General features: G+C 46.5%; 1 protein-coding gene across 2 annotated transcripts in view; it reads left to right on the forward strand.

Moving 5' to 3' along the window:
- The window catches only part of LOC146492093 (lysine-specific demethylase 6A-like), a 36,653-nt gene that overhangs the window by 17,737 nt on the left and 2,284 nt on the right, over nucleotides 1-16,632 (forward strand). Inside the window, exons 6-29 of one of the 2 annotated variants that reach the window (XM_085150830.1) lie at nucleotides 647-767; nucleotides 1,025-1,079; nucleotides 1,804-1,838; nucleotides 2,629-2,722; nucleotides 2,804-2,930; nucleotides 4,055-4,153; nucleotides 4,303-4,522; nucleotides 6,972-7,109; nucleotides 8,992-9,123; nucleotides 9,249-9,317; nucleotides 9,408-9,515; nucleotides 10,045-10,437; nucleotides 10,823-11,679; nucleotides 12,507-12,636; nucleotides 12,739-12,844; nucleotides 12,956-13,161; nucleotides 13,253-13,314; nucleotides 13,515-13,589; nucleotides 13,899-14,047; nucleotides 14,150-14,264; nucleotides 14,355-14,542; nucleotides 15,210-15,351; nucleotides 15,429-15,555; nucleotides 16,274-16,444. In XM_085150830.1, the coding sequence (XP_085006956.1) occupies nucleotides 647-767; nucleotides 1,025-1,079; nucleotides 1,804-1,838; nucleotides 2,629-2,722; nucleotides 2,804-2,930; nucleotides 4,055-4,153; nucleotides 4,303-4,522; nucleotides 6,972-7,109; nucleotides 8,992-9,123; nucleotides 9,249-9,317; nucleotides 9,408-9,515; nucleotides 10,045-10,437; nucleotides 10,823-11,679; nucleotides 12,507-12,636; nucleotides 12,739-12,844; nucleotides 12,956-13,161; nucleotides 13,253-13,314; nucleotides 13,515-13,589; nucleotides 13,899-14,047; nucleotides 14,150-14,264; nucleotides 14,355-14,542; nucleotides 15,210-15,351; nucleotides 15,429-15,555; nucleotides 16,274-16,444 (3,919 nt within the window). The remainder of the gene's footprint in view (nucleotides 1-646; nucleotides 768-1,024; nucleotides 1,080-1,803; nucleotides 1,839-2,628; nucleotides 2,723-2,803; nucleotides 2,931-4,054; nucleotides 4,154-4,302; nucleotides 4,523-6,971; nucleotides 7,110-8,991; nucleotides 9,124-9,248; nucleotides 9,318-9,407; nucleotides 9,516-10,044; nucleotides 10,438-10,822; nucleotides 11,680-12,506; nucleotides 12,637-12,738; nucleotides 12,845-12,955; nucleotides 13,162-13,252; nucleotides 13,315-13,514; nucleotides 13,590-13,898; nucleotides 14,048-14,149; nucleotides 14,265-14,354; nucleotides 14,543-15,209; nucleotides 15,352-15,428; nucleotides 15,556-16,273; nucleotides 16,445-16,632) is intronic. The other variant, XM_085150831.1, reaches the window with a different exon arrangement.

Raw genomic sequence — 16,632 nt, forward strand, 5'->3', positions numbered from 1 at the left:
TCTTTACTGCTTATTGAAGAGGACTCAGGGTGCTTTATATTGTAAGGTAGAGAGCCTACAATAGTAGAGAGAGAATCTGAACACTCAGGTGACCCCCATGAGCAAGCACTTGGTGACAGTGGGAAGGAAAAACTCCCTTTAAACAGGAACCTCTGACAGAACCAGGAGATGAGACAAAGACGCACTGTGGAAGTGGTGAATGTGTGATGATGTAACCTGCGGCGCATGAAACGACCAATGTGGCGGCTTAAAGGGTGTCCACACAGGAAGTAATGTGTCATTTAGGTCGCAAGCTGACATACTATTTGCATAGAAATGACTAATGAATTTGTTGATCATGGAATGTCATTTAACACATTTCCGGTCAGTTTGGAGCTTGATAGAAACCCTCAAAAAGCGTTAAATAAAAGCTTAGATTGCTTAAACTTTTTATTGTGTGTAACAAACAGGGTGCATTCTCAGTTTCCAGGGAAGAAGCATCTTTAGTGTTCAGTAGAAGATGGCACGCTTGCAGCGTGACTGGAATAAGCAGCTGCTGTCGGAGATCAGCTTTTGCTAATACCTCAAGTTTTTCTCTGAATCGAAATGTTTTTATTAATCACCCTTCTCTTTTTTTCGCCACCGCTTCCTTTTAATTCTCCCACAGGGCGATCAAAGCATTCCAGGAGGTGCTGTACATTGACCCGGGGTTCTCCCGGGCTAAGGAGATCCACCTGCGCCTAGGTCTCATGTTCAAGGTCAACACAGACTACGAGTCAAGCCTAAAGGTACGTGCAGCTTAGAGTCGCGCATCACTCTTGAACGAATGCTGAGAAGCGGCGATGAAGCGAACAAAAGGAAAGGTGGATTTTCTCAACAGCAGCAGTTTCCCACTTCAAGCTGACCTTGAAGCGTGAAACGAGCGAGCAGAGCACGACACAAAAAGGATGGGAGCTCCCATTCAGTGCCTGAATAAGCTGGCAGTTAGTGACAAATATAAGAGGGAATAAGTGATTGATTCTGTGTACTCATTTCTCTCTCACAGCATTTTCAGCTGGCTTTGATTGACTCCAACCCCTGCACTTTGTCCAAAGCTGAAAGTAAGCACCTTTTCTACTTATTTGACTGTTATGTTATTAATTGTATCTAACCGCTTTTGTGAATATGCATCATTACTTTTTATTCTTTCAGCTCTCCCCTCCGTCTTTTCTCCTTTCACCATCCTTCTGTACGCAGCGTTAGACCGGTGGTCTGCTGCTTTCGCTTCAGTCTACTTAGAGCACTGGAATTATTTGATATGCTGCTCCCATCTCATCTCGCCCGCCGTGCTACCTGTTACCTTGGTGATAGCAATATCCATTTTTGCCTAGGCTCCCGCTGTTTGCCTTTGCTTCTTTGTGTCCCCCCTCACTGCTTTTCTAACTCGCTCACATACGTAGCAAGGGCAGCCCCCATCTTACTCCCCACCCCCCACCCTCTCTTTTTTCTCTCGCTTGTTCGTGCTCTCTCTCTCCCTCCTCTCCACTCTCTCTCCCTCTCTCTCCCTCTCCATCTGCTGAGAGTCACTCAGGCAGCTTAGATCAGACACTGCAGCGCTCCAGACAAAGGAAGGTGCTGCCAGGAGCACAGCTTACCTACCTGCTCTGTTCATGTAGACTGGGCCAGCCTCGGGTTTCTGACACCTCTTTTTTTTTATTGACAGCTCAGCACTACTTTCCAAAGACTTTTGGAAACACACTGAGGAGGGACTCAGTTTTTCTTGAAATGTTGAGTAACCTCTAACACGCTTGTGTTCTTGTCTCTCTCTCTCTCTCTTTTTTGTAGTTCAGTTCCACATTGCTCATCTGTATGAGATTCAGGTAAGTGTTTGATGCTTGATTCGACCTGCACTTGAGCTCTGCTTGCTCTCAAGGGTACAAGACTAGATTTGCCCCCACCCCCCCCTCTATGCTGAGTAATTGAGAAGGAGGGGGGGGTGTAAGTGCTGCATGTCGATTGAATGTGAAACAGCGAGGCGAAAAGCTTTGACTTAGCGGTGTAAAAAATAGCAGGGCGTCTGAATGCCGGGGATTGCCCTGTTTCCTATTTTCTCTTCTTTTTTTTCTTCCTTTTTTTTTAAAATTTGAACTACGTGCTGACAAATTGAGGATGGAGCAGGGTGCTCGAGTGGGTGGCGCGCGGGAGGGGATAGGAGATTACTCTCGGCCGATCGACAGGGTTGCCACGGAAACAAGAAAGTCTGTCTCCCCCTCTTTTGTATGCTGGTGGTCTCCCTCTCTCTGTCTCTGTCTTTATGTAGGTTTCATTGGCGAGGTACAGTAGCTCTCGGCAGCTCAGGGATGCGTTTATCTTTTTTTAAAATTATTATTTATTTTATATTTTATTTTTTTAAATTGTGCTGTGTCAGAACACGCCGCTGCAGTGAAAGACCCCCGGCTAAATTAAGAAGGGTGGGAAGTGCCGTCAGCATGATTACTACATTCCTGTCTCCTGCTGCAGGTTAACAGAGATGGAAAGACGGCCAAAATAGCAACTATAAAAAACTATAAACTAAAAGCTATAGGTCTACACTGTGTTGGTTTTTGTTTTGTTTTTTTTTAACTTTTTTACTCCTTGTTACACTTCTTCTTATCCTTTTCCCATATCCAGAAGAAATACCGGGCTTCCAAGGAGGCTTACGAGAGCCTTCTGCAGACAGAGGATCTTCCTGCGCAGGTGAAGGCCACTACCCTGCAGCAGTTAGGTAAGGTTTTCTAAGGATATATCATAGTTTTGATATTTCTTAAAAACAAACACACAGTTGGGTAATTGGATATATTCCCAGGCTGGATGCATCACACGGTGGAGCAGCTCGGGGACAGAGGAAGCAGGGACAGCTATGCCATCCAGTGTCTGCAGAAGTCTCTGGAGGCCGACCCTAACTCTGGACAGTCCTGGTACTTCCTTGGCAGGTATGCTGCACACCGGAAAAACAGCCTACAGAGGATTGTAGTGTTTGATACTAGTGTGCTCCTTACCTCTGCTTTCTTGAAATAAAGCAATAAAATAATGGATTGTGAAGCTCTAAAAGCAGTGTGTGGGCTGTTTGTGAGTCCTGGACAGCTGAGCTGGACAAGCCCCAATTCCTTTCTGATTAGCTCAGAAGTCTATGCATTAGTGGCTAATGCTGCTGGCTAGCTGCTCCTAGGCATGTATTTCCAGCTCCATATTTTTATTTTTCAACCTTATTAGAGTGGCTTTGCATGATTAGAAGTTAAAAATAACCCCCATTAACTTTGGGCTCCTTGTTCTTACTCTGTCTGAAACAAGCAGTTCTAGCTCACTTTACTCTCCTTTTAAGCTACTTTTAATCTAGTTTAATTCTAATTGGCTCCCCCCTCACAGACTGAAGAGCTTCCTTCTTTCCACTTTTTTTTCTTTTTCTCTTTTTCTTTTTCTTTTGTTTTTTGTTTTGTTTGTTTGTTTGTTTGTGACCACACACTACTCCACTGAGAATTTACATTCCAGTTCAGCATCTATGCATGCACCCCGGGCCGCAGACTTGAAGCGAACGTCAGGACTAGAACAGGAGTAGCTACTTAAGAATTGGGTTTTCAGCTGTCTGTGTCCTCAGTGGATTAAAATCAAGGCTTAAGAAAAAGCATGGGAAGTTGGGCTGTGTTTATTGAAGGTGAAATTTAAATCCATAGCTTGGCAATATCAGCACTGTGTTCTCTTTGGTGGTTGATCAGGGAGGCACATTCTTTTGGCGCATCATTTTGTGTATTGGTCGTCACTTTTTGGCTGAAAACAGATTAGTAATGGAGGTGAGGAGAATCAGAAATTGCCACCACCACTTAACACAGGGCTTCATTTTCCGATCCTCCTTATGTTTTAATTTCCTTAATGACTCTGTGGGTGAGCCTTCTCTATTGCCATTGTCTAGTTGATTGGAAGTATTTGTTCTGTTATGGATCTGGTAACACCAAGTGTCAGCTGTGTTACCCTTTAAGCATGTTAAAGGGTGGAATTTGTAAAGAGGAATGTATTTTTGGAATATTATTTCCATATCGTGACAGCCTTCGTCTTTCCACAGGTGCTACTCAAGTATTGGGAAAGTCCAGGATGCCTTCATGTCTTATCGGCAATCCATAGACAAATCAGAGGCCAATGCAGACACCTGGTGCTCAATAGGGTAACTTTTGTATTTAAAAGTAATCTATTACTTGTTTTCACAAAGAAAAATATTTAAAACCATTTTTTTCTGCATCATCATTATAATTTTTCTTCCCCCTTCTATCGTCATCCTCCCCTCCCTCTTCCCCCCTCTGCCCCTGTCCTCAGGGTGTTGTATCAGCAGCAGAACCAGCCCATGGACGCTCTGCAGGCGTACATCTGCGCCGTGCAGCTGGACCACAGCCACGCCGCTGCCTGGATGGACCTGGGCACGCTGTACGAGTCCTGCAACCAGCCGCACGACGCCATCAAGTGCTACATCAATGCCACTCGCAGCAAGGGCTGCACCAACACCGCTGCGCTAACCCACCGCATCAAATGCCTGCAGGTGGGTGGTGAGAAGGATTTCATAGAAGAAGCAACCATGCAATGGTTGTTTGGATGGGTATATAGCGTCAGCTGGATTATTTTGTTTGAAGAAAATTTAACAGAAGTGCAAAGATATTTGTCTAACAGCAACAGTGAGGTTTTCATAAACGGTTTTCCCCAGGTTAGGTAGTGGAGTAGCTTTAATTGTAGCATGTTGAGATGAGAACGCTTACTGAAACTGCTGGTTGCGATTTCCTTCTTACAATTGCAGGATAAAGTTAGCGTTTTTACATTTTAGGGTCAAATCTATGTTTCTGCATTGTGACATAAATATGATTTGATTTTCACACAATGCCTTTAAAGCAGATAAGCACATCCCAGTTTGCATATCTGTGAGGGGAGGGTGTCAAGTAACCTCGTGATTTCAGTCAGGTGAGGTGGCAGTCAGGTGAGGTGGGGTGGCCTGTTTTTATTTTCAAAACAGGAATCTGATCTTCACAACACGTCTTTGAGGAAGAGAATTGTTGCACGAGGAACCAAGTTTTCTGAGAAACTTGCAAAAAGAGCTGTGGATGCTCAGCAGGCCAGAGGAGATTACATAACCATCTGAGAAGAGTTTGGATTCGACTGATCTGCAGTCAGACTGCTGTTGCCAGTAAAGAAGAGTTATCCTCTATGCTTCTTCATAGTGTGGTTCCTGTGCAACCTGAATTATGTTCCCAGACTAACTTCTAAACAGGTTGAGCCTCCCATATTGGCTCATGTTCCTGAGTCCACCAACAGCAGAGTGCTGATTAACAGTAATATTAATGGCTGGCCTACAAGGAGAAAGCCACCGCTCTCCATAAAGCATACTGCTACCCATATGCAGTTTACTGATGATCACATGGGTGAGCCAGATAGCTGCTGGAACTATGTTTTGTGGACTTAGGAGACTAAAATAAATTGTTTTGGTCAAAGAAAGGGAAACGGTGCATAAGAAAGTGTGAAGCACAGCGGTGGTAGTATCATGGTTCGGTTCTGTTGTGATGTATATCGGCCAAGATGGCTTTTTCTTCCTGACACAACCATCCCATTTATCCAAGCTTGGGGCCGGCTTGTGACCTCCCGAGGCTGGGTTTGTCTTCCTGTCTTATGCAAAGTCAAATAGAAATGCTGTGGAAGGGCCTGAGGAAGCTCACCAGCATCTTGAGATTGATTGCATTCTTTTTAATGAAATAGTTTAAATTTCCTCCAAGCTAAGCCAGACTGATCAAAAGGCGAAACCTTTAGCTGCAGTTATTGCTGTAAAAGTGGCTCACAGGCTGTTAAGAGCTATGGCTCAGAGTTTCCCTCCTCACAGATATGCAATACTGGATCATCTGTATCGAGAAATGAATGGATGTCCAAGTTTAATGTTTTCACTTTTAAGGTATTTATGTGGAAATGAGGAGAATCTTTTTCCTGTAATTGTAAGTGCTCTGTGAATAAGCATCATTGGGCTTTGTTTTTGTTTTTTTTTCAACCAATCAAAAGACGTGTAACCTGCTTTATCCCTGATTGAAGTTTGCTTTAATTTGTTGGAGCTGCTCTGGGGTTCACCGGAGTTGTTTGGCATGGCTCATGCAGATAACGGGCAGAAAACAGTGCAGTGAACGCCACAGACACAAAATGATACCAGTGCAGGCTTCGTAGTAGACTCCCTTTAGCATTAGTAGCCTCTCCCTTTTTCTGAACCTTCCTAATCCTAAAACTCCCTTGCACTTGGATAGCAACGCATGTGGTTTCTAAAGGGCTCTTCTCCAGTACCTTCATCTTCTTCTCTGCCTTTTGCTGTTCCTTACCATCCCTTTGAGGTTTAAATTAAATCATTCCTAAGGGATGCGATTAGACAAGCACAACAGAGACTTCGGAGGTCAAAGAATAAACCTGCTACACCCTTTTAGAAATAATTAGGTCTCCTTTTTACGGATTTCGAGAACGATTGGCGCTAACGACAGCTGACGTTAGCTGAGCGAAGTGGCCCTCAGCGACCCCGCATCTCATGCGTTAATTTATTCATCTATGCTGTCATTTTTTTTCCTTTACATATGCATGAAGGAATGTTACATTACCACCCAGTTTACTATAGCATAATTTCATGGCATTAAGACAAGCTCCACTGGCTTGTTTTAATGGACACTGTGACTGTGTTTGGGATCACTGTTGCTGAATGTACCTCCTCATGTTGTTAATGACATGACTGTAGGGTTGAGTTAGCCAGACCAGTGCAAGTTGGCATAATCACTGTCAGATTCTCAACTTGGCTTCACTTGTTGTTTTATTTATTTATTTATTTTTAACCTCTGCCAACTTACCATTGCTAATCATTTCTTTGTTTTGAGGTCATCGTTTTCAAAAAAAAAAAAAAAAAAGTAAAAAAGAAAAAGCCTTGTGTTTTATTATTTTTTTTATTTTTATTTTTTTCACGTCGTTCTCCATTCCCCTAGGCTCAGTTGAGTAACCCCCAGCTCAGTAGCCTACAGAGTAAAAGTAAAATGCTCCCTCTTATTGAGGAGGCATGGAGTCTGCCAATCCCAGCTGAGCTAACCTCCAGGCAGGGAGGCCTGAGCAGTGCACCACAGCAGGTGAGAGACCAGATAGAGCAACTTACCCCACCCACTCCTCCTTCCTCCCCTCTTCTTGCCTCCCCCCGCCTCCTACCTCCCCCTCCCTTCCTCTGAGTCCAAACTCAGACACTTAGGCTCTCGAAACACACACGCACACACCCGCAGGGCAGCACACACGCATGCACTGTCGTACATAACGCTGGGTAACGCTTGAGCTCAATAACAAGGCGACCCCTCAAAATAAAAACGCCTTTATTTCTCTGCTGCCCTCACGATTGGAGACCTCGACTGCATTGCGAGTCTTCTTTTGTCGCAGCTTATCGCAATTGGCTACTGCTAGAAGCTCACGGGGTCACGGCCGCTTCACAGCAAAACCGAGCCAAGTGCTATCCATCCGCTGCACTCCCTTCTCCTTTTTTTCCTTTTTTCTTTCCTTTGTTTTTTTTGGCCTCCAGCAGTCACATGGCTTCACCCATCACGCTCAGTTTGATTCAAAAACCGAAAAAATCCGATAAATGATTTTTTTCTCATTATTTTTCCTCTCGATTTCTTCTTTTAATCCTTTTTTTCCTAAACCTAACATGGTGTTCGGGATTACACCCCACCCCTAGTCTCCTCCACCCCCCCCTCCCTCGTCAGGATCAGATTAAAGGGCTCTAATTAAAAGTAAAGTGGCTGTGTTTCTACTTCTCACACACACTTTGCCTCTTTCTTTTTTTTTATGCGTTCTCTTTTTTGTTTTATGCGTTCTCTTTTTTGTTTTGTTTTTTCCCTGGTGGGGGCTTTTCTTCACCCTGCCTCGGTGTGATCGGTGAGGTCGTGCTGCCATAGACTGTCCCCAGGCTTCCTATTGGCTCTGTTCGTCTTCCTCCTCCCCACCCGCCTCCCTTTCCTCCCCTTCCCTCTTCATTAGCTGACCTTAGGCACCTTGCAGTGTTTCACCTCCACTTCATTTAAACACGTCGGTCATGCAGTAGATAGCCGTAGCTCTGCTGTGTCCGTGTTTGCGTGTGGTCGTCGTTGTCGGAATGTGTTGATCTTTTAGCAGCCGACGTGGCGACACTCGACTCGAGCGCGAATGAATTTGTTCGAAATTCTTCGGATGAGCCGATTTCATTGGGTCAGGTGTGACTTTATAGCCTGACGCTCAGTAATAGTGATGCTAATGATATTAATAATAAACCGAAGCTGCGTTTTTGTCATCTGGCTTTGTTTTTAACGCAGCACGCTAAAACGATGGCTTGTTCCGCAGGCCGTACAGTCACATCTGGCTCATGAGCTTTCTCCAAACTAATATTAAAGGCTGTCAGTGTGTGAATGCTTTGTAACCTTTGGCTTCCAAGGTCGAGTTATGCCACTGTGTCCCTAAACAGCTGCTACTGCCTTGCAATGTCTCGCCAAACTTGGGAACATACTAAGTCTTTCCCATGAGGACAGTTGGAGCGCTGTAGATGCTGTTTGGTTGTAGCCTCTGTACGTGTTTTCCCAGCTTTCCTTTAAACAGGAAAGATGACCTGGAGGGTGTTGCTGTGTCGTAACGCCTTTAGACACACAGGAATGTTTTTTTTTTTTTTTTTTTTTTTTTTTTGCTTTATCTGTCATTGAAGCTTTAACGCAGAATCACATTATTGCTCTCCCTTGTTTCTCTCTTTCCACAATCCCCATCTCCATGTCTCCATAACCCCCTCTTTCCCTCTTCCTGTTCTTCCTGGTTCTCCCGTACCCTTAACTTTTTTTTCTTTTACCACCATCTTCTTTCATGACTTTCTTTTCGTCTGGCTCTGCTCCAATCCTCTTTGTTTTACCCATCCATTTATATATCTTTTTTTTTCTTCTCCTTTGATTTGTTTCCCTTTTGCCTGCGCCTCTCCCTCCATTATCCCCCCCCCCCTCCCCACAGGCTTGTAAGCCCAATCACAGTGCAGAGGGCGGGGGCTCGGGTCAGTCTCTGCCTCCTCACGTGGGCTCGCTTGGCCAAGCGGACGACCAGTCCTGCCCAGCCAAGAGGAGGAAAGCCTCCGGTCCTGCCAAGGTAAATATGGCAGTTGTTTCCCTCGTAGTAAGCAGCGTTTACTCAGAACTGAACTGGGGTGGCAGAGGCGGTAATTCCAGTTTCATTCACCTTAATACAGCTTCTTTTTATTTTTTTCACCTCAGGGTGATTCATGGGCCAGTAATCCAGCACAGCCAGTCCCCAACTGGTACCTCTCACCACAGAAATTACAGGTTAGCAACATTTTCATCTATTTATCTTAAAAAAAGGTCATCATTATTTTTAGGTGTCACATGGTTCTCACTCTTTCTGTCCGTCTTCAGATGTTGGAACAGTTACGGAGTAATCGGGCCAACTTGAAGCCGCCGCAGCTCCAGATGTTGGAGCAGCTGGAGGCTCAGCTCGCCATAATGCAGCAGCACCAGCACCAGGTATTGAGCAACTTCTAGCATATTCAAAGTGATGAACAGCATCGCTTTTCTTTTTTTTTCTTTTTTTGTCTTGAATTTATCCTATTAGTTTACAAGAACGCTGCAGAATAAACGTGAGAAATTCACAGCAAGGGTCGGGGTGAATGTTTTGGGTTTAGATCAGCACTGACTCTGGTGCTTCTATAAACACGGTAGTTAAAGGCTTTAAACTGTGATGGCAGAGTAAATAAACTCACTAATCCAGAGTGGGTAAACACTGCCTGATCTCCAGTCCCACAGCATTATTCTTAAATCACTCTAACCGTGAGCTGTGGCATGTTGAGGCATTAACCCGCCGCATCTTGTGCCAAACCACGCATCAGTGGTGGAAGGTTTCAACACTCAGAGATGAAGAGGTGAACATTTTTGTTTGTTTTTTCTTTTCTCCTGGCTGCTTCAGCTCACCTGTCTGGTTTTTCAGACGTGACAAATCTCTCGCCGGCGATTATGATTGACAGTTTCAAAGTATTGTTTTATTTTTCTTTCACAGATGAGACAGAGCGCCTCAGGAGGTCAGGTGCGCCCATCTCTCCCCAACGGCCCCACTACCAACTCCCTCCCCTCCCCCAATCCCAGCCTGCACCCCATGCGGCCCCACCTGGGACTCCACCGGCCACCGTGTCCGCCTCAGCCACTGGCCAACGGGCCCGTGGGCTCCGCGCCGCACGGACACTCGGACCCGCTCCCCGCGGGTGACAGTAGTAACAGTAGTAGTAGTAGTAATAATAATCAGCCAGGGCCCGCGCCCACAGGACCCAACGGAGACGTGCCTTACCTGCAACCTGCCGGCAGCGGCGGTGCAGCACTGCTACCTCACACCTGCACAAACACGCAAACACAGGACGCCATGCCGCGCCAGGCCCTGCACCTAAACTCCTCTCAGGTGAGACGCCTCACTGATGGTCAGCGCTGGTGACGGTGCCTGCTCTGCTCTCAGCTGCTGTGTTAAGTAATAGATAAAAGCGTGATTTAATCCACAGAGCTACGTTCATAAAAGCTGTCAGAAACCATTGACAGAAGTTATCAGCCCATATTTTACTTACATTTTTATTCATTTTAATTTGTATTTTTATTGAATTCATTTTTTCTACGTCTGTTTTCTATTATTATTTTATACACATGTGAGTGTGCATCCACATGGGCACATTTCTGGCTCTGACACAGAGCCTGTATAAAAGCCCAGCTTACACATCATAATTACAGCCACACGTGTCCATGGTTACTGCCTACGAGTGCACTTCCTAACAGCTGTGCTCTTTTTCCTTCAGGGGCTTCAGAAGGGGTCTGTTCCACATGGCTCCAGCAGTGAGGGGACCCTCTCTCACCCCGAGACCCCCAACTCCACCACCCTCGCGCACCCCAACAATCAGGTTGGACATTCCACTAATGCCCCGTCGCCGCGGCCTCATAACCACCTCCCGTCCCCGCCCTCCCTCCCCCACTCCTCTACCTCAGGTGGAGCAGGACCCAGTGTGTCCGCTACCAAAGATGGCAACGCCACAGCCACGTCCCTCGGCAACGGGAACTCTGAGGTCAAGACACCGTCGCCGCTGCCATCAGCTGATGGCAAAGCAGCGCAGGGGGACGGCCTAGCCAATCACATCCACTCGGATGGCGGCAAAGTGGTAGAAGGCGGCGACAAGCCGAGCCTTAGCGCAGACAATCCTAGGCTATCTGCCCTGCTGGCAGGGGGGAAGGGTCCAGAGGAGAGCGAGGGGCTGTCAGAAGGGACTGCGCCCGCGGCATCCACCACCTCCGATTCCCACAAGAAAATCAACAACATCCACCCGGCCGTCCTGCCCTCCACGCCCCACGCACAGGGCAGCTCAGCTGCCTCCTCGCCCATCTCTGCCATATCCACCGCCACACCTTCGCCCAAATCCTCAGAGCACACCCAGGCATGTGGCCACAGTCCTGCTGGCACCGCAGCCACTGCACCCGCCGTCAACGGCAACAGCAAAGGAGGAATTTCCGAGGACTCCCAGAGCCCGCTGAAGGCTGAGCCGCCTGCCGTCACCAGTCTCAAAGCTACGCCTCCGCACGGACACAGCTCCTCGTCGTCGTCGTCGTCGTCGTCTTCAATATCCATCTACCCCAGCTCCACAGACGTGCTGAAGGCCTGCAGGTGAGAAGCCTCATTGTTTTTCTTTCACATTATGGAGTCTTGCGGATGCACTCAGACAGCACGCTTCTTTCCTCTGGTCAGGAACAATCGCATTGGCGTTGTTGTTGTTGTTGTTTTTTGGTGCATGCACAAAGAACACGCAGTCAGGCTGCGACAGGGGCTTTAAGTGCATTAGCAAAACACCAGTTTTCTGGCATCTTACAAACTGAGAGTGACTTAGAGCTGAGTGTTCTGGCAAGAACTCCACTGAGTTAAGTGTGTTTGAGGTACTAATGGAAATGTGCAGCTGCTCCCGTGTAAATGAGAGAAAATGTGTGTGCCTCACTCAGCTAATTTAGTGCTGAAATGTAGCATTTAAGGGTTTTCAATTATGTAACCTAATGTTTGGAACATGTCTGGAATGTTCTCCAAAATCGTAGCAAAGTTTAAGACCATTTTTTTATTTGCTGCCTGTGCAGAATGAGAGCAGGATCGCCCGGCTGTGTGGGTTGTTTTGAGCATGTCGCCTCCCTGTGGAATTGCAGTGTAACTGCAGTACTAACAGCAAATTATTATGTAACTGTCAACAACACCGAAGGCTACTGGGCAGTCTTGTTGCCATGCAGATATTATTCAGTTAAACGGTGCCCTCCATGTGATTACAGACCTTCCATCAAATGGAAATAAGTGGTTTGAGGTTTTGTTTTTTGTTTTTTTAAGTTTACATTTTATGTATTAAAATGTGCCATGGTTCTAATGATACCACTGATATTGCTGAGAAGGAATTTGAGAGAAGTGTTTGCATCACTGCTGTGGCTGAGGAGGTTTTGTGTGCTATGCATGTGCAGAAACCTGGGGAAGAACGGTCTGTCCAACAGCAGCATCCTCCTCGATAAGTGCCCCCCGCCACGCCTGCCACCTCCACCCTCACCAGCCCTGCCCAAAGACAAGCTCAACCCTCCCACACCTAGCATCTACGTGAGTATTAGCCATCAGCAAAATAAGTACATTTTAAATTTCTTCAGTTTTTAGCGCCCGAATTAAAAAATAATTACTTTCTGTTTCCTGTGACTGGACCAGCTGGAGAACAAGAGAGATGCTTTCTTCCCCCCGCTGCACCAGTTCTGCACAAACCCCTCCAACCCCGTCACTGTCATTCGAGGACTGGCCGGAGCTCTCAAACTGGGTAAATGGCTCCGTTACAAACGTGTGTGTGTGTGTGTGTGTGTGTGTATATGTTTGCCGTCACAGAGATGATCGGAGCTTCAACTGTGTGCGGGTGTGTTTCTTCACACAGACTTGGGTCTGTTTTCCACAAAGACGTTGGTCGAGGCCAATCCAGAGCACCTGGTGGAGGTCTGGACTCAGCTCTCCCAGCCCGCCGATGAGAACTGGGATCCGACCGGCACCAAGAAAATGTGGCGCTGTGAGAGCGCCCGCTCCCAAACCACCATCGCCAAATACGCCCAGTATCAGGCCGCCTCCTTCCAAGAGTCCCTGCGGGTCAGTTCCACTTTTCCTGTCACTTCAGAGACTAGAGAAAGATTCAGCTCGACTATAATCCTGAACTCACACTTTTTTGGTTTGTTTGCAGGAAGAGAATGAAAAGAAGGCACTAAAGGAGCCCTCAGACACAGAGCCAGCGTCAGCAGAGAGGTACCTAACAGCGTTCTTTAATAAAGACTCAGGTTTAATTATTTTGGCCCTGTTACAAAATCTCCAGGCTCTGATTTTTGTTCAGCTTTTCTCTGGTTTTCCGCAGAAACATAATGCAGAACATACTGAACATATTTTCTGCGAGTGATTATGGTCGTACTCTGTGTGTGGCTTATTGGGAATTCTCTGTGTGTCTTAAGTGCTGCCCGCAAAAGAAGGGGACCTTTGAAATACATCAAGTTTGGAACCAATATCGACGTGTCGGACGAACGGAAGTGAGTCTCATCTGCCTTTCATAGCTTGTCTCTCGAGAGTGTAACCCAGAAAAAACAGAGCTGCCTGTGTGAGAATCTGTTTGATTTCTTTGCTGTCCCTGAGTTAAAGTCTGAACTATTTGAGCAAATTTCAACCAAAAAGAAGAGAACTGCTCATCTGAACCATGTTAAACTTGGCACTGTGGACACATACGCAGCAGTACATCTACTTATTATTATTATTATTATTATTGTTGTTGTTGTTCTTGTTGTTAATACGATACTTTAAACTGTTTGAGTTAAAAGCACCGCTCTCGTCTCACCTGCCAGGTGGAAACAGCAGCTCCAGGAGCTCAGCAAACTCCCAGCCTTCGCTCGAGTGGTTTCCGCCGGCAACCTGCTCAGTCACGTGGGTCACACCATCATGGGTATGAACACAGTCCAGCTCTACATGAAGGTGCCCGGGAGCCGGATACCAGGTCAGCACACTAACAAGAAATTATGTCTACAGTATTCATTTAGTTATTTCTTTTTGAAGTGGTCAAAAAACATTTGTCCCCCCCCCCACTCCCCCGACCCAGGTCATCAGGAACACAATAACTTCTGTGCTGTCAACATCAACATTGGACCAGGAGACTGTGAATGGTTTGCAGTACCGGAGCCCTACTGGGGAGTGATGAGCAACTTCTGTGAAAAGTAAGGAGCTCTTTATCTTTCTCCTCTCGTTCTCTCAGCTTGTACGCACGCGCCTCCCAACCTCTCTTCTCAAACGCCTCCTTCCTCCAGGAACAACATCAACTTCCTGATGGGCTCGTGGTGGCCTAACCTGGAGGACTTGTACGAGGCCGACGTGCCCGTCTACCGCTTCATTCAGCGCCCGGGCGACTTGGTGTGGCTTAACACTGGCACAGTGCACTGGGTGCAGGCTATTGGCTGGTGCAATAACATCGCCTGGAACGTGGGACCTCTTACCGGTATGTAGTCATAGAAAGCATATTTTCTCTTAATAGTAATAAACCATTTTCACCCACAGTTATAGCTCAGAAGCACTGAGGTGTGATTGAAGGGTTCTGATCCACAGTCGGGTTGATTTTATTTTCGCCGCCAGAAGGAAAATGTAAAACAGCCGTTACACTCCGCCAGAGTCCGCTGACAGAAAACGAGCAATTTTACCTCCCAAAGCTGGAGTTTGTGTACTCGTGTTTTTCCTGTCAGATTAAAAAGTATAGAGGCTGGCGGCTTTGAAAACAGCTTTTAACCACTTTTAAACCCATCGTTACCCACGACTGAGGCAGGCCTCGTATTTCAGGCCATCTCTCTGCTTGTTAAAGCAAGAAAACAGTGATTTTAAACATCTGTTACTGGAAAAGTCTCTATTTGCTCATCAGCTGGGAGCCAAAGTTGAGAAGCATTCAGAATACGAATACATTTGTGATGCTCTGACCTTTCTCCGTAATGTTTCCCTGCTGATTTTTTGCCCTTTTCAGCTGATTAACGAGCTAACTGCAGCGCAGTTTTAAATCCGCGTTGTCTGTGTGACTGTTTATGCTGACGCTGACTGATGAAGGGCTCCTGACTGTCGGCATCCCGTGCGTGTCTATGTCCAGAATGTTCTCCTAAATCTTTAAACTGCTCTTTCAGCTCACCAGTACAAGCTGGCTGTGGAGCGATACGAGTGGAATAAGCTCCAGAGCGTCAAGTCCATGGTTCCCATGGTGCACCTCTCCTGGAACATGGCGCGCAACATTAAAGTGTCCGACCACAAGCTGTTCGAGATGATCAAGTAAGTCGCGGGGGCTTCTGCGGCTTCTTTTTTTCTTTCTTTTCCACCCATCGCTGACGCCTCTGTTCCCGTCACAGGTACTGCTTGCTGCGGACGTTGAAGCAGTGCCAGTGGGTGAAGGAAGCCTTGGCGGCAGCCGGCAAGGAAACAGTGCTGAGGCCGAGGACCAGGGACGAGCCGGCCCACTACTGCACCATCTGTGAGGTCAGTGAACAACACCGGGAACATTGCAGCACCAGGGGTGTGAATTTTAACAGGATGTCACATTTTTCTGGCTTTGCAGCTTTTTCGAGTGAAAGATAATAGTCGTCGGCACAATCGTTCCCACTCACATCCTGAATATTACTCTGCACCCTGGATTGTTAGATTAGAGAAGTTTAGTCCCTGAACTGTGTTTTACGTGTGAATTATAAGCATGTGGCTCAGGTAGGTAGAGCGGGTCGTCTGCTAATCAAAAGGATGATAGAGGATCAAAAGCGCTGTATAAGAGCCAGTCCATTTACCACATGATGTAAAGTAAATGTCAATAGTAGAAATGAGCAGCTAATTTATTTTATTTATTTATTAATTTCCCACCACTGTGGACGTGTATAACCTTTAATCTAACATGTGTGAAGGAAAGAAAGCATAGGCTAAATCCTGCTCGTTTCCCCTCCTGTTTCCTTTTTGTTGTTGTTTTTGGACAGCATGAGCACTTATTGCGATCAGCTGAATTAAAGCCCGGCTCGGTTTTTGTTTGCGTTAATTAACAGCTTCGTTAATGGCTCGTTTAAGCGTGCGGGGGGCTTTCAGCTGCTTTTTTAGAAAAGCATTTCATTAAGCGTCTTCTGTCAATTGCTGTGATAATCGCAGACAGTTGCAAGAGAAACTCAGCCTGTGGATTTAGTTTTGTAACGCGTGTTATTGTGTGTGTGATCCACAGGTGGAAGTGTTCAACCTGCTGTTTGTGCGCCGCGAGCTCCTGTCCAAGAAGCAGTGCGTGGTCCACTGCCAGGATTGTGCCCGAAAAGGCAGCGCCGCACTGGACGACTTCGTGGTGCTGGAGCAGTACAGGATGGAGGACCTGATGCAGGTCTACGACCAGTTCACATTAGTAAGTCGTTAGATTTGTCAGTGCCCCAAAGCTCATATCAGTACTATTTACACACAACCGATAAGTGCCATCTTATTTGCCGATAGCTGGCCAGCAGGTCCGATATTAGCCCATATGAAACATCAGCAGTGGCGGGAGCTCACTGCAGAGGATTTGAACTTGAGAAATAATCGCTCCGTACCATCTCT

Source organism: Neolamprologus multifasciatus, chromosome 23, assembly GCF_963576455.1.
Source record: "Neolamprologus multifasciatus chromosome 23, fNeoMul1.2, whole genome shotgun sequence".
NCBI classification, from domain to species: Eukaryota; Metazoa; Chordata; class Actinopteri; order Cichliformes; family Cichlidae; genus Neolamprologus; species Neolamprologus multifasciatus.